Consider the following 27,902-nt stretch of genomic DNA (forward strand, 5'->3'; position numbering starts at 1 on the left):
GAGCATTCGACTCGCTAAAAAACGCTAACCAGGCCTATTCAATGCCTAAATCGTAAACACTTTTACCAATATTCTGAGCCACTGAAAAGTCTTTTACAGTGAAATAATAATGAGGCATTTACTACTGACTTATACTCCTTCGACATTATCACACACTGCAGCCTTGCACGGCCACAGTGGAGTCACTGTCAGACAAGCATATCTCAGTCCAACGAAACAATGACGAATGTTACCAATGATGAAAATTTTCTAACGAATATATATAATGAATTGTAAGCTTATAACCGACAAACTACATTACTGCCAAACTGCATTCACAACTTCTTCCGGCACTAATTTCGATCTCTAAAATTCCAAACAAAAGGAACAATTTTTGGATATCAAGTTACATAACTTGCATGTTAAACTGTCCTAAGAAATCTAGGATCTTAACGGATACTGGAAGATACTAAATACGTGTCAAATGAGAGCTGATATAAATTATTCCAGATGAGATTATATCCAGAATTATGGAATTTTAGTTGCTCTATGCCACTGGATTCCTCACTTATACGCCTCGAAATACAAAAATATCTTAAAAGTTATTCCTCAATAAATAAGTATAACAGCTCACAAGAGTATACAGAGACCATCCTGAATAAGCATTTCTCCAAAAGACACTGTTTATATGTTAAACAACTGACTGGTACGATCAAGCTCTCAATTAGGGGAAAGTGCCGCTGTTGAGAAATGAATGTTGGTCCACCCACAAAGGGAAATCCATACAACTAGACCTCAAAAATAGCAAATGTTTTCGACAAACAGGAAGAGAAGTTTCTATTCCTTTGGGGATAGTTTAAATCAACTAAACCAAGTGGTAATTATCAAGTATACGATCACGCACTATGATAATCACCAACATACTGAGCGAGACAAAATAAAACCAGTATATTCTACAAGGAATGAAATATTCAAAAAAACCATCAACAACCAAAATTGCGATAAAGTAATGACAGTAGTCCAAAAATGAGTCGGAATTTGAACATAGTGCCCATCAATACAGAGAAGCGGATGAATAATATTCGACATAAAAACAATGAAATACTGTGAGGTGTAAATGTTCATAAACAGGTTGCGCACAAATTCACTGCTTAGACAGCTTAAAGTGCAGACCTTATATATATATATATATATATATACCGTCAATGTTGAAAAATACAGATCAAAAACTCGGGAAAACCTCTTTCCCATAAATGTGGAATAGTTTCCCTCCGAAGTATGCATAGCAAATTAAGTAACTACTTTTTTAAGAATTTTTGATGATACCCTCTCTTTCACTGATCTAGCAAGTGCGAATACATCTGCGTCCCACTCAGACATCATAGGCCCTCTACATGTCTTAACAATATAAGACTATAAGTTAAATATCCTTTTCTCTACTTTTCCCTTATGCAGTTGTATTAGATATATCCCTTTAAGTACATGCCTCTCCTTAAATTTTACTTGAAGCAGACAGATAACTCACTGGACCTACCAATAGCGCCCGACTGTAGTTAGTCGCAAGGGACGCCCTCTATTATCCTAAAGCGTTTTCAAGAGAGCCTCATAATTTCTTGCCAACTACCACAGGTCTTGCATTTGTTAAGCCTGTAATCCATCAACCAGCTAGGATAGCACAAAAAACCAACACTAGTTTATTGCGAAAGTTGAAGATGCGAAAACGAAAGAGTTTAAATGTTAGTCAGTAAACTTTAACTCGCCATGTTTTTGACCTTATTTAGCCTATACTGTTCAGAGATTCAACTCCGCCTGTAGCTCTTCTAGGATTACCGCCGATCCCAAGCCCGAACAAAGGAGAAGGGTTGGGCATGGGGCTAACGAACCCATCCCGTAGAAAACCAACTCTCTAAAAAACGCTAACTAGAAAAAATAATTCAAACCATTTAAATTCTGCCCTCTGAATTCAAGGAATAATTAGGACGCCTCGGGATGAAAGTCGATATTTTTGACATTCACGAGGCCGATGCCCCTTCTAACAACCGGAGCAACAATTAACATAGGTACATGGAATATCCGGACAATGTAGGAGACCGGGAAGACCAGTCAAGTAGCAACGAAAATGAGGAGATACAACTTGGCAGTACTCGGAATCAGTGAAACCCATTCGACCCAAGCTGGATAGAAAAGGTTAGATATGTGGAGAGATGCTGCTGTACTCTGGTCACGAAGAGAAAAATGCTCCACACATAGGGAGTTGCTCTAATGCTGTCCAGAGAAGCACGTAATTTACTTATTGGATGAGAATCTCATGGATCCAGAATCATCAAAGTATCATTCAAAACAAAGAAGAGGGGGTCACAATGAATGTTATCCAATGTTATGAAGCCACAAATGATAGCAACGACGACGATAAAGATCAGTTTTACTCCAGGCTGCAATCGATCATAGCTGAGTGCCTAGGAAGGGACCTCACCATCCTGATGGGAGATCTAAACGCCAAAGTTGGAATGGACAACACAGGATATGAGGATATTATGGAAGGACATGAAGTGGGAGAAAGAAACGAAAATAGTGAAAGATTTGCAAACCTATGGGCATTCAAATTGGTTGCAGGTGGCACAATATTCCCACACAAACGCATACACAAAACTACATGGATCTCACCGGACCACACCAAAGAGAACTAGACCGATCATATTTGTATGAATAAAAATTCCGAAGGACAATGGAAGACGTGAGAACCAAGAGAGGAGCTGACATAGCTTCAGATCACCACCTGGTTGTGGCCAAGATGAAACTGAAGCTAAAGAAGCATTGGACAACTGGACAAACAGCATTACAATCATTTAATATAGCTTTGCTTCGAGATACTGACAAACTCAACAAATTCGAGATAACTCTCAACAACAGGTTCCAAGCCTTACAGGATATACTGAAAGATGAAACCTCGATGCAAGATAACTGGAAAGAGGTCAAAGAGGCATTAACTTCAATATGTCAGGAGGTGCTGGGCAGCAAGAAGCACCCTAATATGGAATGGATCTCTATTGAAACCCTAGACAAGCTTCAAGAAAGAAAAAAGATAGCAATTAACAACAGTCGAACAACAACAACAGAGGAAGTCAAGCCATAATCTGAATACACAGAATCAAACAGGCAAGTAAAGAAGGGTATTTAAGTCGACAAGCAGAAATACATGGAAAGACTAGCAACGACAGCGGAAAAAGCTGCATGATAGGAGAATATGAAACCATTATATGATACAACGAAGAAACTGGCAGGGAGATACAGTAAACCAGAGAGACCAGTCAACCCGGAACTCATACGACGGACTACAGTGCAGATTCGTGCATGGAGGATAGCTGACAGACGCATTTCCGGAGTCAGACAATGCTGTCTACTCCCCCCTCCCACTTTCTTCTGGTGGTCGACTGGATTATGGAGACCATATCTGAGAAGAAACACGGAATACAGTGGACATCACAGAATCACTTAGAAGATTTGGATTTCTCAGATGACCTAGAGCCTCCTACCCCATGCACACGAACAAATGCAGATGAAGACAACTAGTGTAGCAGCAGCCTGTGCATCAGTAGACCTCAACATACACAAGGGGAAAGGCAAGATCATCAAATACGACACAGAGAACACCAACGCAATCACACTTGATGGAGAAACTCTGGAAGATATGGAATCTTTCACGTACCTGAGTAGCATCGTCGATGAACAAGGAGGATCTGATGCAGATGTAAAGGCAAGGATTTGCAAAGCAAGGACCTCATTCCTACAATTGAAGAGCACATAGGACTGAAAGCAATGGTCAACCAATACCAAAGTGAAAATCTTTAATACGAACGTCAAAACAATTCTGCTGTATGGAGCTAGAACTTGAGGAACTACTACAACCATCACCAAGAAGGTAAAAGTATTTATAAATAGTTTTCTACAAAAGATACTCAACATTCATTGGCCAGATACCATTAGTAACAGACGCCTGTGGGAGAGGACAAACCAGCCTCCAGCTGAAGAGTAAATTAGGAAAAGACGTTGGAAGTGGATAGGACATACATTACGGAAATTACCAAACTGCACCACTAGGCAAGCCCTAACTCAGAATCCTGTAAAGAAATGGAAAGTGGGAAGTCCGAAGAACACACTGCCCTGAGAATTAGAAGCAGACATGAAAAGAATGGATAGCAACTGGAAACAACTGGGAAGAATTGCCCAGGAGAGGGTTGGATGGAGGAAGCTGGTGTGCGGCCTATGCTCCTCCACGAGGGTTGACAGGTGTAAGTAAGATTTATACTACAGTCATTTAAAGCATTGATGCGATGCCTTACCTACAATCAATAATTTGTAGCCTCCTGGTAAGCTTGCAAGGCAGTATTTACGGAAATAATGTGTTCCAGCAGGATGCAAACCATGGTGCATTGTGTAGGACATAATGTTTTATCTATATGTAGCCCTAAAGAAGCTTAACATCACAAAAGAAGGGGATCGGAGCCACTGATTAGCAAGCATTGACGATGATGGCGAAAACTTCAAATCACCAATCTTCATGAGGCGGAACATTCTGCCTGTTTTAGGCTCTCTATGATTAAGGACGAAACAAGCAACCGGCGATGTTGAGATTTTTCTCCTACGCTTGCTACTCGGACTCATGTTTTAAACTCTACGCCGGATTTGCTGTTCTACGAAGACATTCTGTCACGTACTAACTCAGGCTTTGACATTATGACATAGTGACTTGGGTCGGAGGAAGGAAATAAGGTTAATAAAATAATAACGGGTAACAAATGACACAGTTATCAGCGTTTCTCGACATTTTACTCTCTTTCTATGTACTTTAATTTCTAACAAACATCCTTCCTGATTCTAACTTCGACTTTTTCCTCATCATTTGAACCCATTTCACCTTGTCATACATTGTAAACCATTGCGCTTTATCATTGTATTCTCTAAACTGAGGACTCTAATCACATTTCATCCTGGTAACAGCAGCTAGTGTGGGTTCGATCTACTGATTTACTATATCTCTGCCTGTTCCACCATAAGCTGATAAGCGTCATTGAGGGTCTATATCCAAATGCTACCCGTTTGTTTCTCTTTTCTCAGCATCACGTTCTCCGTGCACAGCTAGGGAGCTTCTTATGACTGAAATAAACTTCACGCATGAGTCTTTCAAGGTCATAGCTCGTATCAAGTGTTCCTTACGTATACTTTATAACAACTATAAACTTAAACAGTTGTATTGCATAAATACTTAGCAGCGCTATATATTTCCTAGGGTCACAACTTAAGCGCGATGCAATTTTCGGAATAGTTCGTAAAGAGTGTGCTTATAGTACATCACTAGAGCATAAATCTATCAACTCTATGTTACATCTACATGAACATACTGCCATTTATTTTCTTTGATTTTATCCATTTAATAATCCTACTTTGGAAGCATGTTATCTTTAAATCAATGCTGTAAATTTTTGACCATGCCTGCAAAAATTGCGTTTACCTGCTCTGATTGCCTATGAATACTTCTATGGGTTTCAGATTTAGATCGATATAATAGAGGTTATGTATATCACACGGTTTTCAGTAATAATTCAGTGAATGAAACCATATAGTTGCTTAGTTGCAGTTTTGACATTTCATTACCCTTTAGTCTCCCCTGCCTTATTGTGCTGCCCGTCGTTTTGTTACTACAGTATACTTGGGAAATAGATGAAATCGTGCTTGTTGAGCGTGTATACTAATGGATGAAGATTAGCTGGAGACAAGTATGGTGATGCCTTTCTGCTTCAGACACCGGCTTTACGATATTCCTTCACTAATCGACGTTCGCCATCACCGACTTCCAAATGTTATGATAAACCATCCAACACCTAACGATCAGTTTTCCTTTATAAGGATACTTTTAGTTCCATGGATCATTTGGCTTCAGTTCAGGGTTACTTTGCCGACTGGATGCTCTTGAAAACATCCTCATCTCATAGAATTGAGGTTGGGAAAAATCCTGCTGTATGCCATAGATGGTGTTTCTCCACAACACTTATGACTCTGAGTCCTCTTACTACATTACACAATAAACTGATTCTCTCTTCCTTGGTTCAAATAGGCAACTTAGCGGATCTGTGCTTTAAAAACAACTTATATGGTCAAAACGTGTTCATATCTACAATTCATGCCTCTTTGATGAGTTAATTGAACAAAATACACTAAAAAGGCTCGAATTTGTAAGAGTTGATGTCCCAATCTGTTTCGCTGAAACGCTACCAAGGAAGTTAAGGGAGTTAAGGATGTCTGAATAGGATGAAGCTTTTGGAATGCAAGCAACGGTTTCGAGACATATAATGCGTGAGCTACCTAGTTATCAGGAGACCAGAGTTCCACGGTGGGTCGAATTTAATCTTGTGCAGATGCTTGTCACGAGTACATTTGGCCAGTGATGATTTTTGCAGAACTACATGTTAAGCAATAATGGTGAGTGTCTACAAGCTATTCATTTTGGAGGATCATATACTGATGCGTAGCTGTCTTCTGTGGTAAATGATCATCGGAATATTTACTATCTTGAACGCATGCATAATGAAACAGGATACTATGGACCATAGAACTTATGCAACAGATTACTTCAGACACTCAGTTGGCGAATACATATGTAAACCATAACTGAAAATGGGATTAGTTACTGCTGGTAACTGTTAACTCTTTGTGTCTTACTTTTCCAAATAACTCAGTCTATTTTATTCAAGACTTCATACTTGGAGTTATCAGCCCACCCCATAACTTTGTAATATACAAAATGAATATACGACCTTCGGTTTGCTTTTAAGTAGATACAAGCATAGACACAGTGAATATTAAGAGAGCTTTAGACTGACGTATGTGATCCAGATTTTCATTTTCAACAATAATCTTCTATATAACTTTGTAGTTTGAGTTCTTATCAATCGTTCCCTCCTTTTTTCACTTTTTTCCGAGTTTTTCTCATCGTTAAAGTATGTATTTAATATTAATGTTCATCCCTTCATTCTGTACCGTTTGATGAATGTTAAATCAGTAGTGTTAGACAATTTGAGTAATGCAAAGATATTTTGAGCTGATGCATTTACGGGGTCACGTAATATGATCACTACCAGATTATTTTGCTTCGGTAAGCTCAGAGTAAAACTTCCTTATTTGTCAGCAGGTACGATAAGAGGGAAACAATTTAATTCAGCTGATGTCTTTAGTAACCAGCAAAACTTAACAAACTTCACAAAATAACCCGAAACGATTTTGCATCTTTATTATGATTTAAACAAAGCTACATAAATAATAATAACGATTCTCTTCTCGTATAGAAGCGACTTCTTTGAAGAAAGTTCAAATTAAACACATTCTTCGTATAAAGTTATGCAAAAAAAATAAGGGAGAGACATTATAATACTTGTACATCTATTTGCCGAGATAAGAAACTGATATGTGTCAAATCATTAGACGGTTTGAAATATCCCTGTTTCATGTACTCTCTGTGATCTATATTGTCTATTCAGGAGTGTGCATTTGTTTACTTTTCAGTTAATTGATTTATGACTGACTTCCTTCCAAGTTTAAATTTAAAGTTGTTCCTTTTGTATGATCATCTGTGATAAATGGTTTATGATTCTAACCTCATCGATGGGAGGTGGACTAACAATACTCATTTCACTTAGTACTTCGAAATATTACTAAATAGTAACTGAATGAAGTCAGATCAAGATTTAGTTTTCGTCGAAAGACTGTAGCAAGATTAACCATTTGTCCTCCGATGGACTTGGTAAAGCTCAAGATTACTCGGAAAGATCATGGAACATCAGGGAATCAGAAACTATAAAGCTAACATAAAAAAGGATAGATTCTAAAATGCAAAGGCAGGATGAGACAAATATTCATGATAAGTGGGTGTGAACTGCAGGAACAACTCTTATTATAATATTGAAAATAATACATAATAATAAAGAGACCCTATTATCGTTATTCTGATGATACTGTGTTATCACATTATATTGAAGTTTTTATATTTAATTTAATATATAATTCAAAAGTGTGTTCTTCGCTTTACTCAACACCTCAAAATATGCACTACCATTATATTCTTCATAGAAAAATATCCTCAAATATTGTAAGGTATTTATTAGTATTCTTCAGACATCAGTTTTATTGAATACTAGATATTCCTCTGTGTAAACGAAGAGAGAATTTTGATTTCTATAAAATCATCAAACGACGTTTTCCAAGTAATAACAAATTAATATCATTGGGATATTCTGAGGATTAAAAAATTCAACTTCCGGCGTTTTGTAATCTAATTAAAATCTCTTCCTCAAAGAATAAATAACCCATTTAAAATTAGCATATATTGAATTAGTATAGAAGAATAAATAAATTAATATTCAACGTAATCAAAACAGGTCTGATCATCCTATCATGTTACTCACGTCAAAAACCAAGCATATATGATTATTTTATATAGTTGAAATCATGAGTCAATTGAAGCTAGACCATCATGGAAAACGTGCAAGCACTGGACGGCCGTTTCGTCCGATTGCCATCAGACCACTGAGCCAGCATCCAACGGTGTTAATATCTAACTTCGACCAATCCACGAAATTGAGCAACCATTCATTAATGTTTTCAGTGAGTTGGTATCTCCCAACAGGCGTGGTTGAACTCCACTAGTTACTGCTTCTCACTAGAACTCCAGGATGAGCACTACCGAGGAGTCCCACAATAGGACGAAACGGCCGTCCAGTGCTTCCAGGTTTTCCATAATGGTCTAGCTTCGATTGACTCATGATCTCAACTATATAAAATTACTAAAATCGCCACAAAAACCCCTTCTGATATATGTATATGTTTGTTTATATCCATGTGGTTATGAAGAATGTGAGACTAGTAATGAAATGGAGTAGAGATGATTTTTTCGTATATCACTAGTGTCGAGTTTATATAGATCATAGGTCGTTTTCTTGGAAGAGTATTTCAAGTTGGATGAATAGTTGGGCCTGATGATCATTGGGATATTGCGGATAAAATTATTGAAGGATAATTCAGCGAAAAAGTCTTTTCGACAATATAATTTACTCAAGCTATACAACTGTATTTATAGTTAATTTAGGAGTAAGTTGTCGATTGAAAAATAGGAGGGCGATAATATCATATCATGTGTCAAAGAAAGTTGCTTAACAGTCGGAAATTTGAAGATAATAAGCTCAAATAAAATGTGTAAAAGCTAACTGTCCATTTGACGAATATGAGAACATTGAAGAATAACTTAAAAACGTGAAGGTGATAATAATGAACAACTGAAATTAAAGAGATTTAAAACATAAGAAAAGTGTCTTACTAACTAAATTATCGTTTATAAAGATTAAGTGTTATAGACATGGTAGAACGATAGCTTGCTTGTGTCTCTTTTGAACACAGAGCTGAGGTTTGAATAGATTAATCGCTAACTTATCTGCAGTGCACATGTCAGTAATTCATTCACCTGTAGGACCAGATCGTTTGATCGTATAAATTACTTTGAAAAGCTTATCAAGTGGGACCGTGTTACCAAATATGGATCTATCAGATGATACTCTATGTTTCTACAAAGTAAATTTTATGGATAACATGTGCCATAGATCTTGTGTACTATAAGCTTAATCCCAATAGTGATGAATAAGTGACTTTTCTTGAAAGAATCACTGTTATCCGAATGAATACATTAAAAAAAAAATAAATGCTTAACAAACAAAGAAGACAAGTCAATAAATCAATATCACCCCTCAATTTTCAGCTTCCCTGATGGGTATAATAACCATAACGATTGGTAGGAATTATTCCAAAAATAAAATTTCAATAAAATGTCCTATTTTAATTTAAATTAACCAAAAGTGTTTATGTATGTCGCGTACATTATTGATTTCATTATTACCATCATATATACATATGTATGAATGTGTTTATTCTTCAATAATTCTATATTTTGTATCCTATTATTCAAGGACAAAGATAGGAAAATTGTGCTAGTCAATCATATTATCTAAATTTATCGATTAAATTAGTTTAGTTAAATGTGTATTCAACTACCAATAAGAATTTTTTGTTCATTATTCCCAATCAGAAATCGTTTAAATAATACCGATCACTTTCAATGAAAAATAAAATGTACTTTCTTTTTAACCAAAACAAGATTTTTTTTTATTATTAATATTCCATTTCTATCCATGACATGATGATAAATGTTCATTATATGATAAACAAATTCATTTGATTGTTTGTTTGTTTTCTTTGTTGTTGGAAATTATCAATGAAAAGTTAATCATTTCATTGTTCAGTTTTTATTCGATAGACAAGAAAAAACAAAAAACAGAATTTCGTCTTTGTTTTTTTGTTCTTCTTCAGCAACTCAATGTGATTAACATATTGATAATTCATTTGATTTTATTCAAAGTTAATTAATCAATCCAAAATTCTTCTTCGTGAAAAGGTTTTTTTTATTATTGAAGATAAAATTGTGCAAAAATTTCACAAGAGAAAATAAATTTTTCTTTTCTTTTTTTTTCTTTTCAAAAATTCTGGAAAAAAAAGAAAAAGTTTCTTTCATAACCATTTAGAACATCATGAATTTATGTTAAAAGTACATTTTCGATTATCCAGATCCATTTCTTTGAATAAAATTCATTGGGAAACTTTATCATTCAAGTTGATTTAAAATTTTTAAAAAAAATGCCAGGAGATAATCAACAACAAAGTGCTTACAAATATCGAAATACCCGTTATGGAAGTAAGTTTCAATTGAGTAAAACAAGAAAAATAATAACTTCTATATTGAATAATTGATAGTTGAATTAGATTTTTATTTTATATTGTTGTTAATTATCAATAATAATTAATTTAATTTGATAAGGATTATTTTATGCTGTGAATAACCTATTGTTATTTAAATGCTTAACGATCGTTTTGAGGACACCTATTCATTACATTTGATAAATAAGTATTTTAAGTAGTAAGTGTAGATTTCATTTATTATGTTAAAACAATCAAAGAAATGACTATGAATATAAATAGAATTCTGTGAAATGTTCCAATAAATTATTCGTGTAACAGTTCTTGGATCGTTTTTCCGTTATTATTGGAATTCGAGAAAAATACTTGTTCACTAAAACGATTGAATGTTAATGAAACATTTGATAAACAATAAGGATTTATTCACAGCTATCTAAAATTTAAATCTTTGATTACTTATTCATAATTATATATATATACACATAATGTTGGGGAGATCCAGGAAACTCCTTGAAGAAAGCCAAAACATCGCACTGAAAATGCTGAAAAGCATCTTATCCAATCAGCATTCCTTAGAAATTTTGTCAGAAACATCTAGAAAGTAAAAAGTCACATGTCGAGTTTCTGATTGCCTGATTAATATACTGCTACTATGTTTGGTAACGTTCCAGAACTTTCCGGAGGCCCAATGACACTTAAAATGCTATAAATACCCTAGATTTTTTGTACATAAACGAACCTTGGAGTAAAGTGTTTCTTCCACATTTCACGCCCTTTTCGCTCGTGTTGAAGTTGCTGTGTAGATTTAGCCTGGAGGTTACTAGAAGAGCTTAGGAATCGAATCTAGCGTTCAATTAGAAGACATTATATATATATATATACTCGGGAAGAAACAATGTAAAAACACTTCCCTAGGGAACTTCCTGTTGTCCTCTTATGCAACATATAGCTTGTACAACTTTATAGAGTGAAATAATAAAATCTTAAGTTGGATAGTCATTAAAATCAGATTAACTACTTACTAATAAATAATAAGTAATGTGTTTAATATAGATATGTTTTTCAAGATAAATGTCTTCACACAAAATGTATGTTTCATTTTAACTCAATAAGATTTAAATTAAATATTTTATTTTATTTATTATAATAGTAATATTGGTATATAACTCTGGAATTATTTCTCCTAGTAGAAACAATGTCCATTGATTAATAACAGGATCTAATAAATAATAGTGAATTGTAAGTATCTCTTCGATTTCCATGACTGACACTTGTTTTCTTTTAAATTTCAAATTACATAACTATTGACTTAAATCATTGTGTCAACAAGTTGGAACTTATCCTTACTTCCGAAGGAATCTTACTGATCATTCTTTATTTAAAGACAATAGTTATATTTTTTAATAGTTTATTGTTGAAAAATCGTCATAATTACCAATCAATATTATTTTTTACAACGAACATATGATTCAGATTAGCTTATCGAAAATCAATAGCGCTTTATTAATTAATACTTACCTATTAACTACTGTCATAACTGTACAGTATTACTTAATCCCTTGAATGGTTATGTTGAATGATATTACATCTTAGATAATGTTGACACTTAGCGATTCTGACACATTAATACGTTGTAGTGTCGGTTGATATGTTAAGCCCATATACCTTATTTTAGCTTCTGCACAAGCCAATTTACCTATCCATCTTGAGTCATGTTGTGATCTTGTTAATTATTCACTTATTAACCCTGACTATTTTCTATACGAGCGTATGTGAGTGTATACTTCTTATCCTATTTGTTACATGTCTTTCATTTATTTTTACCTGACTACAAATATTGACTAACGTTTGATTAGAGCGAGTTGGCTTACCCGCCATCTTTAATGCGTGTCATTTTCGCTTGCTCGCTGATATTTGCTCATGGGCTTATAGCTTTCTGGTCTGCGTCATTTGTCAATAAAAACTGTAGTTGCCGCTTCTCTTTGCCTTCTGATTTTATGCACCGTTAAGATTTGTATTATAACGGTCATCGATGTGAAAGATTAATTCAAGCACGGCACTACAATATCTATAATTTGCTATTTAACCTTGAACAATGCTGATTCTAAATCCTAAATTACGTTATAATAACTGTTAACCACCCATTAACTTTAAATGTCTTTTTTGAGCTGATATTATTAAACATTGAAAACTATTAATATATAATAATATATTCACTAAAATTTCCATAATTGATTTTTATCCCACACATAATTTAAATGCTATGATTAAACAGGGAAGATGGTATGGTATTTCATCTTCATTTATCCTATAATAAATAGTAAGATCTGTCTGATAACTTCATCATATAAATGTAGAATTACCTCCTTTTCAATTATAGATAGCTAGCTCTATTAACCGAGTATTATAATGTAACCTATATGGTAAACTAATAATACTCTATGTCTTTCTTCATCTAATCTTTAGTAATAATAGAATTCTATAGTCTTATGTAACCGACTATTACAATAAATTCAGTTTTACTGAAGTTCAGTTATGACCGAAATAAAAAAGTCGTAATGTTCCTGTTGTGATTTAGAACTTTATACTTTTAAATCCTTTTCAGAGCAACAGTTTCTTCAAAATTTCATATAACCCTTTTGATGAGAATCAGTCAGGACTAATACCTTAGTTAGTGCTTTCTTGTCACTTGCCTCAAACTGTTTAATGTTAAATTAACTTGTGTAGGAGACTGAGGTTTGCATCATTGGTCATCCTCACTGAAGTTGTACCATATCAATTCAATATTAGCTTACAAAAATATTATTTCAGTGAACAAATAAATGCTTTCTCAGGAAACATTAAAAACGGTATCTTCTTTCATGTTATTAGAATAAAACTTGACAGATCATTCATTCCCTGAAATTTATATACAGTAGATAAATTATGAATTTGAAAACACTAATACTTTTTAACAGATAACAGTACACTTTGTTGAAAAGAAATTGCCTAATGATTGGTTGCTATTCACTCTTTTGATTTCTGCCTTCAATTCACTTCGTAATATGTTCTTTGACTTGTCTTTCTTCCTTTTGATCTGGGGATTTTAAGTTAGAGCTTGCCTTGTAACGAGGTTTGATGATTCTCTCAATGAATGTCTTATCCACCTCCAGTGTCTTTCTTTAATTAACTATTCAGCCGGAGATGGTTGGTTCTCTACCACAGGATATGTAGTATTCACAGAATTTTTAATTAAATGAATAAAAAACATTGAAGTTATTATCTTCGTGATGCAATAGTAAATAGCTCTTAAATATATAGGATTGGTTGAAATTTTCCTATCTAAAAATTTCCATAGACTATTATGGAAGCAGTTGTAGATCAGTCTTGGAAAATGTTTCACAATAGATTAGGATGGATGTCACTCTTATTCTGGCATTATAATCTGTTTTCCTCTTCGTAACTATTTCAGTAGATACTAAACAAAGGAATTCAGGTAATAAAAGCACGGATTTCAGAGAAGGGATCTCTTTCAACGAGTTTGTTACCAAGCTGTACATTCATGTATATATTAGAATTATTTTGTTAAAGTATTAGTTCCATGAGGAAATGTGAACAAGGAATAACCAAGGTGATGTAACAGAAAGATTATAATACGAATAATAACAATAGACTTAATAAGTTAGTAACGAATTATAACGTGAATGTTTTAGGATGATTATTATGTTTTTGTTACAATAATTAAAGTCGATAGAAGTGCGAAATAAATGAAGTGATGTCATGAACAATTATAAAATAATGAAAATATGAAACATAAGTAAAGGTAGAAATGCAATAATAATAATAATAATTAAGGCCAAGGTAACGATAACTATAAAACGTACTCCTTTTGTATACATAGTTCTGGCTTAAGCTTATGGATGGTAAGAGCTTCGGCTATTTTTAGGAGTTGGATACGAAGTAATCTATGTAGATTTGGATAAATCATATATACAACTTTAAAATCAAACTGTGGATCACTAGAATGAATAAAGTCGATTAGATGATCAAGCATGAAACTCCTAACTGCTTTCCTCTCACCCTTGTAAAACCACACTGAGACACGTTCCCGTATCCAAGTTGAAAGCCATCTCTGGCTACAGACAATGTACTTTGCTCCACAATAGCAGGTGAACTGATAGATATATACACTTAAGTATTAACCTTTCACAGAGATGCTGTTACATTTAGATCAATAAAATATATCACAATTAAAACTCTAAAATATACACAATCATATTCAGATTCAAACTAATATCATAGTTCAGGATATTTTCAGTGAATTAGTCAAATAGAAGTTCAAACTCGTACATAATTTTATCGTTGGAATCATCAGTCATTTGAAGCTAGACCACCATGGAAAATCTGGAAGCGCTAAACAGCCATTTCGTCCTATTGTGGGACTCCTCACCAGTGCGCACCCACGATCCCATCTCGCGACATCCGAACCCAGGACCTATTAGTCTCACGCGTGAGCGCTTAACCTCTAAACCACTGAGTCGGCATCCAACGTGTTAATGTTTAACTTTAACCAATCCAGGAAACCGTGCGAAACCGTCCACCATAATTCTTTAAACTATTTAACACAATTAACCAAAATATTCAATGACTATGTCTAGTTACCTAATCTAATACTTACTTACTTACGCCTGTTACTCCCAATGGAGCATACGCCGCCGACCAGCATTCACTAACCGACTCTGTCCTGAGCCTTCCTTTCTAGTTCTATCCAATTTTTGTTCATTCTTCTCATGTCTGTCTCCATTTCTCGGCATAATGTGTTCTTTGTTCTTCCTCTTCTACTTTGACCTTCAGGATTCCGTGTGAGACTTAATCTAATAACCATAGTAATATTTATTGACCGATAAAACCTAATTAATTTTTAAGAAAAGAACACATGAAGTTTTCATCAATTATACTGTAAACAAGCAAATTCTAATTCGTCAATAAAATTAGGTTACAGTTAATTATAAGTATCTGTTAAAAAAACATGAATATAATTATGCAGGCACATCCAGCTGACGAGTCTCAAATAGGACGAAACGCACGTCCTGGATTCTACTGCTAGCCACTATTCATCTTTGCTTACCATCCTTGTGAATTTAGGCTATATCGAGGCAATACGCACAGTATGCACATATGCCAATTAGAGACTGACCAGTTGCAGTCCTACAAACATCAATGGGAAGATTCAAACAAACAATACTAAGTGAATTTATAATTATGTATATTTCTTACTGTAACAATAATAGTTTTTTTTCATGTACATAAATAACAACTAATTGTGTAGGCAGGTATTTGGTTAAAAAGGAAAGAACCAAAAACAGAAAAAGAAAAAACAATTCTGAATGAAAGAGCAACAACTTGAAAACATTTTGTGATCATATAAATCTACTAATACTATGTACTTTAAATTTATTATTTCATTCATCTAATATATCTGTTTTCAAAGGATTACATAACACGTGATATGTAATAAATGAGGATAGAATGGGAAATGAATGTATTCCTTATTATTGAGATCACTTCATTCATTTGATCCTATATATAGATGTAGTTCATTTGTATTGAATAAAAATCTGGCATAGATTCTGAATTATTAGTGCTTAATGTTTGTCATTAAGAAATGAAATAAGCATTGGATATCAAAGAAGCGATTGACAGTTACCTTGTTCTGTTGAAATAAACGTCATGAAAGTTTATATTTAGAATTACCTTTTTGCATACAATGATAAATCCATAAAAATGTTTGTGTAAAAACATTACGATTCCAACCTTGTTTCATATCATTACATCTTCACGAGGTTATTAAGTATTTTGGAATTGTGTTTACGATCCATTTTATTCTTATTTTGAGGAGATCATTATTGACAGAAAAGTGTGGCAATAGGTTCACTAGTTCTTCTCTGAATGTAGTGAATTTATTTATGCATTCCTTTGCAATTACAAAATGTGTAAATCTATCCAAAGTTAGGTAACACCACTTTTGTCATCATTAAACGAATTGGTTTAAAGACTTAAATGACATATCAGGTAGCATTAAGTTAACTAAGGAAATAGGATTTGATGATCACAAATTAGCGTTTCTTGATTTTTTTGGTTGAAAGAAGACATAATATTAAGTTAAAAATTAATGTATTCAGAAACTCAACACATTCTGAGAGATAATTAGACTACTGTTTGACGGTCACAGTTGTGAACAATTCAATTAACAGGATTCGTAATCTAATTACAGAGAAAGAGGACTAACAAATTGAATTGAATGTAATGTTGTACACTCTTAGTAGTAACAACTACCCAAAAGAGTTTTTCAAGAAGATTATTAGAAATGAAAGAAAAACTAAATTAGACTAAGTACCATACCATACCGTAAAGAAACACCAGGATAAATTATGAGGATTATTAACAAACTCAATCATACCGTAAAACCACCGTTAAAAATGTTAAGAGAAAGTTTTCAAAGTAATAGCAATAGATTGTTGTCTGTGAAATGAATTGGCATGATTACAGTGCAGTTTACGTGGGAGAGACATCTAGACAGTTGAATGTGAGGTTGAAGCAACACAGTGTTTGAACAATGTTCCTAAATCTTCAGTTAATCTAAAGAAACATGAGAATAGGTTGGCAACAACGTTACATGGGTTAGAAATAGGACACTGGATCAACTTCGAAGGAACCAACATACTTCAGAAAGGGTTTGGCACTCATAAAGAAAGGTTGACAGCAGAAGCGCTGTACATATGAGCTAATAACAACAGCCTGAACAGAAAAGATGGTATTAAACTAGCCACCTCCTGGTAATTGATCATTACTGATTAATTGACCCCCGTCTCTATCCTACCTATTTATTTCACATGCACTGTTGTTCTGACAGAAATTAATTTGAGTAGTTTATCACTATATCTATGTATTTGTTAGTTTTCATTTTATATACATATTGACATTTTAAAAATATTTTCAATTCACCTCTAATAAACATACTAACACCTAATATCAACTAATAACCAATTAAAGTTATACATAGACGCAGTCATTTATTCATTTTCACATTGTTAACTTTTCACAGGATCCCTGTCTTACTGATTCATGTTATCCTGCTTACTATAGTCAACATTTCAATATGAATGGATGAGCATTTAACATAGATATGATTTGATTACTTAAGCGTTATATGTACTTTATTAATTTTGATTTTGATTATTACCCTGAAGTGCAAACATGTTTTCTGGACAAAACATTGGAATTACTTAAATATCAATCGCTGAGATTATTTCAAATATAATTTTTACAAATAATGTCTTCCCTATAACCAGCGCCAAGTTTTTATTCGCTCAAGTATTGATGAATACTGTTATGAAAACTTGTTCCATGCTTTTTAAATGAGTCAATAAATCACTATCATTTGGCCGATTTCACCTTAAATCGAGTAGAAAACAACTCCCCAACTGAAAAGCACATAATATAAACAGTTACTAATTTAAACTGTTGTTCATTTAAGTATATAGAAATGAAGTCAAAATCACTTTACTAGTTATCTAATCCCAATTACCATAAACCTCTTCTTTACATTTCTGTAAAGACTTTAGTAAAATGCTGAATTATTTTAATAAATATTCGAACATATTGGATAATGCATTTTTCTAGTCCACTTTTTAACAGTATTACTTTATGATACAGTTTATTCTGTAGTTCCATTTATTCTCGTCATATATTTGAATCGATCTATCAAATAAGTCTATAACAAATAACCTAATCTTAGTTCTTAGTTATCTACAGAAAATTTATGTGAATCAGTAAGATAAAATGTATGGTTCTGTATGGTTTTACTAAGAAATCCTGTGATTTTGTATTCAGATACATTTAATTGTCCCCCATTGGTCTTATCGTTCACTAAGTAGCTATTAGGCATAAATAACATACTTACTTCTTCATAAAGTTGGACAATGTCAAAAATTCATTGAAAAAAAGAAATCCATATCATAGGCTGATGGCATTCCAACCACTTGAACCTTTCTCATTATCTCAATCATAGTATAGTTGTATACAAAGCATTGGATTTTGTTAGTAAGTTTTGTAAAATGTACATAAATTTAGAGTATTGATGTAACATCTGTAAAATGAATAGTGAAAGTTTGTCAAACTAAAAAAAGATTGGATATGATAAAAATGGATAGTGGACAGTTGCTAGATGTTAGTTTATTATAAGTAGTATTGGCTTTATTCAATATTATATTTTTGGTACAATATAGAATTCTCAACACAAAGTATTTCAGTGAGTTTCCGTCTCTTATTTCTCGATCATTATTGACGATAAATGTTGAGTGATCGCCAGTTAGATGCTGGCATTTCAGAAATCGATATCTGGATAATGTTCATTGTTCTCATCCCATATTGCTAGCAATCACGATGTTTCTGATTATACAGTTTTGTAACGTTTGTATCAAAAGGTCGTAAACTTTTCACAAACGTACCTGAATAAGTTATGCGACTAATAGACACAATCATATGTTGAAACGAACAAAGGAAACAGATAATTTGTTGAAATATCTAGATGGCAGGGAGGAACAGGTAGCCCAGATATTCAACTAGGTCACCGAAGAACACTGAATTGAGCCCAGAACTTCTAGTTAATTACTATAGAAAATTTCACTATTCTTCAAAAAATCTTCCAAATAAATAAATTTATAATGTTTAATGAAATACCTTAAAAATGATTTCAATTAATTGACCTTCTCAAACTGAAAATCAGTATCAAATTTTAATGAAACATCATTACATAATACTTTCATACTAGACAGTTTCTATACCAAAATTATTATGTAACCAATCGAACTCAGTAAATAAATAAAATCAAATGATTTCTTCCCCTATCACAATAAGAAACAAACTTTTCTAAACATTTAATTAATGAAATAGGTCATAGATATTACCTTAAAACGACTTTCATATTAGTTTATATATTAGAAAATGTCAAAGGGTATATGATTAAAAATCTTTGGGAAATCTTCAGTCTATATTTTTTTATGAAAACAGTTTGATTTCACCTTGAAATTCCCCCCTAATAATGATTGATGTATACTTGAATATCAAATACGATTGTTTCATTTTTCAGTGTATAATAGTTTTCTGTTTTATAATTTAATGCTATCTGGATCATACTTTTTTGAATTAGATTCATTTTTCAATATTAATTGTTTAAATGAATTGTATTGGTTTTTAATGGCCCTATATCTGACTTCAGTTATACCGTATGATTGATTTTAATTGAGAAATACATGTAGCCAATCCTTTTATATGATCATCGACTTAAATCGCGTTAGTGTATAACGAAACTAACTAAGTCAAATACGAGAATGAAGTGTTGAATATGTATATTTTGTACACTTATTGATCTGGACAGACAATCACAAGGATAAAGCGAAGGAAGTGAAGAGAATAGAGCGTAGCGGGATAATGCACATTGAAAAAGGTATTCGAGCCAACTTGATTTAATCAAGCATGAATCGATTATTTATAGTCAGACAAAAATAAGTTACAGACATGTGGTGAGTAAAATAAGAAAGGTACATACCAACGCTCACATAATAAAAAAACGGTCAAAGTTGATAAGTGAATAATTAACAAGATCCAAATGTGATTTAAGAAAAATAAATAAAATGATTTGCCCAGAAACTAGAATAATCTATGCGAACTTAGCATAGCACTACAGGTTTACCATAGATATTTAAATAGTGAATAGGAAAATGTTATTATTTTGAATATTGAATTAAAGTAAACAACAGGCTATTAAAAACCGATACTTTGATTTAATCAATAATTTGAAATTTAACTAATTTCAAACTGAGTAATCGTAAAAATCAAATTTCAAGTAGAATAAAATCAATTAATTAATTTGTGGTGGTCGATATTCGATATTATCCTTAAACTTCGTATATTGTTCATTCTGATAACCATTACTAGATAACGCCCCAACGGTGTATAAATCAGAAGGCGAATACGAAGTGTTGATTGAGTTTATTATTGAACCACACACATACATACCAAATTACAGGCACGCTAAGCAAGCATGAAAGAGTAGTGCAGAAAAGCAAGTGAGTGAGCGTGCGAGCCGAATGAGAGAGCAGATGATCGAATCAATAAACGAGGATGCGAGTCAACGAGTCAGTGAACAGGATTAAGATGTACATATATATACATATGGAAATGAATGAATCTCAAATCAATTAAACTATTAATAGTAAACCTAGCAGAATGAATATATGCGTAGGCGGTAAGCAATGTTCAAGCTTACATAATAAAGGTACAATAGTATATGTAGGTTGTTGTTGTGCGAATGACTCTGTCCGCTAAATAAGTTAACAAAATGGCTTAACCAAATTAGATATGAACAAATTCAATTGTATGTGAGCTGCTGTAAATTATTTAATTAATTAGAATTACATTTATACATGCTGGTTGCCAACATCATAAATTCACTTGTTTAAATGTACTCATAGAATTTAAAGGATGATAATATAAGCAAACTGACTATTTTATAGTTGCATTCATGAGTCAATTGAAGCTAGACCACCATGGAAAATCTGGAAGCACTGGACGGCCGTTTCATCCTATTGTGGGACTCCTCACCAGTGCTCATCCACGACCCCGCCTCGCGAGGTTGACTCATGAATTCAACTATAAAATTACTAAAATCTCCACAAAACCCCTTCTGATAATAATCATATGCTCACTAGTGACTGGCTTCAAGATATATTTCCTGGAGTTCTAGTGAGAAGCAGTGACCAGTGGAGTTCAACAGTGTCTGTTGTGAGACAGTAACTCACTGAAGACAATGGTGGACGGTTGCTCGATTTTATGGATTGGTTGAAGTTAAACATTAACATCGTTGGATGTCGACTCATTGGTTTAGAGGTTAAGCGCTCACGCGTGAGACTGATAGGTGCTGGGTTCGAATCTAGTGAGGCTGGATCGTGGATGAGTACTGGTGAGGAGTTCCATAATGGAATGAAACGGACGTGTCAGCTTTCTCCATCTCTCATCTTTACGTCTATCTGAGCAAATAAGTGCCCGAGATAAATTAATATTAGGCTTTTTAGTACCGCCATTGTTCAGAAGAATTTATCTCAAGTAGAATATAAGAAATCAAACGGAGAATTCATGTTCATGTTCATCCTCCATTCATAGTGGAGTCAGGTAGAGAGCTTATAAACTGTTGGTACTATTCTGTTATAAAATTATTCAGCGGACGAACCGTCGATGAATCTTTACGAAGAACAATGTTGTTATTGTCACTGAATTATATTTTTATTGGAATCTGTTTTGTACATTTCATGACGCGTGAGATATAAATTACGCTCGTGATACTTTCTTACTAGTGTTCAGGTTAGATTTGTCGGTAAGGCAAATGTCAATGTGGATGAAATGTATTAGGAAAGATTACCTTACCATACGTTTTATAATATAGCTATTGACCAATATTGAGCTGATACATAATTAATGTTTATACACAATAAAAGTCTATTGGAAATTAAATTAAAGTACATTAATTGGTTATTTATGATTCTGTGAATGACATCAAGTATGTAGTAAAATTTAACTTCAAAATTAGCGATCGTAAAACCACTCCAATTGAAGACGAGTGTTCACCAAGAAATAGAAGGTTTTAAGTGGACTCAGTTAGTCAGGAGAAAAATCTGCTAGACCTGAGTTCCGTGCTGATTAGTAACCATCAGTATTTCTTACCCACAATCTCAGTCACGGCCCAAATACCTCAGTAGTAATGCCTCATGCTGTAACGTTGAGTGATACGGTTGTAAATATCCTAGGAAGATTAACATTCGCAGACGTTGATCAAATGTAGAATAGGACGTTTGGGGGAGATTGTTGAATTTAAAAGTATTTTTCCTAATGGAATGACTACAGCTAGAGAACTAGTCAAAAACAAGGAGTATCAGCTAGTTGCTCGGTTCATGTGTTAGACTCCTGATCAATATAAGCTTACTACCTCTCATGGTGTTAAACCCAGAATCATCGAACCTCATATCTTGACAACAGAGTAAATATTCAGTGGTCTATAAGTCCAATTTTCATTGATATGCAATATAGTGTGACAATTATCTATTATTATCTTAGATATCTCTGTGAAATGGTTGAATAGTACCAGTTTAAAGGACCTCTTTAGAGTTTTAAATGAATCACTTCTGAAAACTTTTCAGTTTGTTATTTTGTTTGTTTTGTTTTCTTGTTATGAAGTTCTTTCTAATTTCTCTACATTATTACTTTATTACACAGTAGTTTAATGATTCAATTTTCTGTTATTCACCATTTACTACTTAATAATCCTAGTAACTTTACAGTTTTTATTTCATAAACCAACTCTCATTAGAAAAATCAAAGTATTATGAATTGTGAATGAACTTGGAATTATAAAACTTATTTTTTTAAATAAAATACTCAATCCTGATTTCGCTGAACGTTATCTCTAATTGTTAACAGAATGTACAGTGACAATTCATGAACATTGAATTATTTCAGTTCCGTAAGATTAAACTAAATTTTAATAGTTGAATTCATGAGTCAATGTAAGATAGACCACCACCGAAAACCTGGAAGGATTGAGCGACCGTCTTGTTCTAGTATTGGACTTTTCATCAGTGAAACCCCACGATCCCGCATAAGGAAATCAAACCCAGGACTTCCGGTTTCGCGAGTGAACGCTTAACCTCTATACCACTGTGCCAGTTTCTATAAATAAATATACATTTCGTTCATTTGAAAACTTATTGAGTAAAGATATAAATATAAAATTAAGATTTGATTTTCTTAATGAATCTAGAGATTATTAGGAAGATTTTAGTAGACCACCATGGTGGTCTAGCTTCAATTGACTAATGATTTCAACTATATAGAATCTAGAGATTACCAGTTAGTAACTGTGTAATCATATAATGAATCACCATCATACCCTGACAGTTCATTATAACTTTTTTTCTGAAATGGTAATTATCTAATTTATCTTTAATACATTAGACACTTTGACATTCAAATAGATTAACTTTATTCCTGAAATAACATAACAAAGCGTTCATCTCACCTCATTTTATCATTATTATTATTCAATATGAACTATTCATAGAGATGTACATATACACATATATAAAATAAGCCTATATTCTCTGTTTAAACAAGCATGAAATATCAATCAAACTAGCTGAAATGATAAAATAAAAGTTACTTCGTCTACTTGATTTCTGGACTTGTACATACATTCAATTTACAGTTCAATAAATACTCCAATCCTCGTTCTTCACTCCTTTTTTTTCTTCATATCACTAAGCAAACACAATTTTTAACAGAAATCAGACAAACAAGAAAAAGAAAAAAAAGGTAAAACAACAAAAATGAATTGATCTTTTTTTTTTGAAAATCTGTATGAAATCAAGACTAATTTTTAGTGTATGCAATCTTTCTATCGTATGAATGTAATAGAAAAGAAGGTATGAATTACATTGGATTCGATGGCCTGTTTGAACATCTGGACTACCTGTACCTGACATCTAGATATTTCAATAAGTTATCTAATTTTGTTTGTCTTAATGCATCATTATGGCTATTCATCGCACAACTCATTCAGGTGCGTTTCTGAAAAGTGTACAACTTTTTGTTGTACAAGTTACAAAAGGCCTAATCAGAGATATCGTGGTTGTTGGTAATATACAGGGAAAAGAATGTACATTATTTAGATGTTGATTAACTGGACCACTTAATATTTATCGTCTGAATCGATCAAGAAATAAGAAAAGGGAACTTGTTGAAATACTTTGTGCTGAGAATTCTATATTGTAAAAGAAATATAATAATGAATAAGGCTAATAATAAATAAATACTCAAGTAATTATAACAGTTGAAAATATGAAAATGCATAGTATATCTGTTATATCCGAATGAAGAATAAGTGAATGCTAACTGCTAGGATATATATATATATATATATATAGTATGACTCTTAAGTAACTAAGTCATATGAATATTCATATTCTTCTTATTATAAGCTTTCATTTGACCCATTGACTATTATAATACGTTCTACTATTCTTAAATTATTCCCAATCTATTAGTTACAGTCTCTCATACTCATAACCAGTTATGACCCGGTCTTTTATAATCGTTATTTTCCATTTTATGGTATTATGCGGTCTGATTTGTTTGCAATATAAATCAAGTATGTCTGAAATACATGATTCACATAGCGAAAGCAGATATTGGTGTCCTAGGCTGAACCAACTGGGTTAAGAGAGAAGCTGCTATCTCAAAGGACCAATAAGAACTCAGTGTTGACTCTAAGCTACTCGTACTGGTTTGCATGTCATTGGTCTAGACAAGAAGTCGGTATTCTAATTGGTGACCTCAACATATGATAATTAACAGGTCATAATGACAACAATATATATGCAATCATCAACATTATGCAATAAAATGAAAATTTCAAACTAGATCATCATATGGTAATTAACAAGCGAAAATGCTAACTAACCGTAAAATTAACGAGTCCCAAATAGGACGAAAATCGCGCCCTGGTTTCCACCGCTAGCCACTATCCATCGTTGAATAAGAAAGTAATTGTAAAATTTGACAAATTCTTATGAGAAAATAAAATGAGTAATTTTTTATTTTAAATTAAGCAGTCTTAAATATATAAAGATAATATCTGTGGTGGGTATTAATAGTAATAGTCAGATCAAGTGTTAAATCATAATCTTGATATTTTGTTCTCTTTTTTTCTATGCTTATCCTCCATTGGTTTTCACGTCTTGGAATATAAAAATCGATAAGACTTTCTATTTTTAAATTAGTTCAGACCAAAATTTATAAAGCAGTTATTTCAATTTCTTATTTGAAATCTTGCTAATGTCACTTGTTACAGCCCACAAATTCCCTGGTATAGCCGAGGGTGGGGAGAATCCGCTCTCTCGCTAAAAGTCACCTCACATGGCCCGCATAGACAGTCAATGACGATGAATTCCTACTCACTGCCTCATAGAGAGCACGAAAAGCGAATGTTCAACGTTTTGATCGGGTTGGTGGACAAGGAGGGTTCACTTAGGGGAGTTGGAAAACCCTGATTTCAAATCAATGGTGCACATGGGCTCCGAAATTCTGAAGGAACAAGTGGCGTACGAACCTATTGTTAGTCACCCGCCTACCGTAGAACTGCATCTTCCAACGTTGCTCCACTGCCTTGTGGATCAAACGTTTAGGTCAAAGGCTCCGGGTGTGGCTCCCTAGGCAAACCACCTGCTTCGGTTTGGGCACCCGGACAGTATCACAGCCCACACGCGAACCAAGTGACTTGTGTAGTGCATATGTACTCGGTGCCCCTTTGGTACTAATATTTATGTGTTCAAATAAATAAATAAAATAATAATGTTACATCCATCCACTTATTGTGAAATAGGGGGAAATTAGCCAACACATTAACATAGATTGGAGAACGATTATTTTTTCGTTTATGAATATCTTCGTCGGCTAGTTTTGTGAAGTGCTGTCAAAAGTATACTTTTAATGAATTAACCTAATGGGATGGAAATAAGCTTAGCATTATAACATTGAAATATACAGTTAATGTGTATCGACGACTTGCATAAATTACATAAATATTGTCAGGTAATTTAACATCCCGGAAAAGTAATTGGAAATAATACGCCTCCCTGAACATATCGATGTTAATCGCCGTGATGTAAGAATCTAAAAAGAGCCATCAAAATAGAGTAACTGATAGTTTTAGCAATAAACTGATCAAAATTATGAAGAAAAAAACAGCCATCAAGGTAATAATAGTTTACCGTTAAGTAATCCTGTTAGACAAGTCATTATGGAAAACAAGAATACCACATTATCCGACAGGGAATAAGGTAAGACTTAAAACAATAGTTTCATACATTAATCAGACCATAAATTGACAAATTTATAATTTATGACTTACTCAGAAACAGATAACGATTTCCAAAAGTCACGGTAATGAGATAAGTCTATTTGGATCAATTACATCGGGATTACAGCTATACCGACCATTCAATCAGAGATTCAATTATTCTACATCAACATCAAGGGATCAACTAAAATTTACAAACAGGTTGATTTAACAATTTATTTTTAAATACATCAAAATATCAAATAAATTGAAACTGAACAAAAATAACTTTCATCTTTGAATCCCCTAATCAGGAAAAAAAAACCTAAATGAGGACTAAATATCAGTATACAAACATTCAATGTACAATGAATAAATTAATCAATGATAATAATATAAGGATTTACATACAGATAAAAAAGAGCTGAAACCAACTACGTCGTTCTTATCTTTAAGAAAAAATTACAGAAAATTCTATATTTATCTTTCAGAAGAATATCCATTCCAGTAACTTATTGTTTTCAAATCAATCCCATTATTAATATTATCAGTGAAGCATTTGAAAAACTGTTATTAGGTTATTAAAACGTTTCAGGAGATAAGAAGGCGTTTTCAAGTAGGCGAGAAATAGGCTATAAATTTGGCTTTAGATACATCACATCTTAATAAGTTATTAAAGTATAATTAAAATTCACTTGAACAAGAATATAAACACTCTCATTTTATAGTTGAAATCATGAGTCAATTGAAGCTAGACCACCATGGAAAATATGGAAGCACTGGACGACCGTTTTGTTCCATTGTGGGACTTCTCATCAGTGTGCATCCACGATCCCGCCTCGCGAGATTCTAACCCAGGACCTATTAGTCTCGCGCGTGATTGCTTAACCTCTAAACCACTGGGTCGGTATCCAACGGTGTTAATGTCTAACTTCAACCAATCCACGAAATTGAGCAACCGTCCACCATTGTCTTCAGTGAATTGCTATCTCATTTTAATACAATTAAATAGTTATGCAACATATTATTTAACCTAACACTTGAATTGTACAAACTGTTATTAGCATTACACTAAACAAAGTAAACTTTTCCTTCATCTCTACACTTTCTAAACATATATTGACCATTAGATGGCGGAGAAGATTTAAGGCTCAGGTGGGTGATTTTGATGGAGTTTTGTTATCTGAGCTGGATAGTTTGGTCG

General features: G+C 33.2%; 1 protein-coding gene across 1 annotated transcript in view; it reads left to right on the forward strand.

Annotated features, from left to right (window-relative positions):
- Positions 1 to 10,220: 10,220 nt before the first annotated feature.
- The window catches only part of Smp_039300 (putative trim56 protein), a gene marked incomplete at its 3' end in the record, with an annotated part of 37,855 nt that continues 20,173 nt past the window's right edge, over positions 10,221 to 27,902 (forward strand). Inside the window, exon 1 of the mRNA XM_018796308.1 lies at positions 10,221 to 10,768. Within this exon, the coding sequence (XP_018650534.1) occupies positions 10,711 to 10,768 (58 nt within the window). The 5' untranslated portion in view covers positions 10,221 to 10,710. The remainder of the gene's footprint in view (positions 10,769 to 27,902) is intronic.

The sequence above is a fragment of the Schistosoma mansoni genome, chromosome 2, assembly GCF_000237925.1.
Source record: "Schistosoma mansoni strain Puerto Rico chromosome 2, complete genome".
In the NCBI taxonomy this organism is placed as follows: Eukaryota; Metazoa; Platyhelminthes; class Trematoda; order Strigeidida; family Schistosomatidae; genus Schistosoma; species Schistosoma mansoni.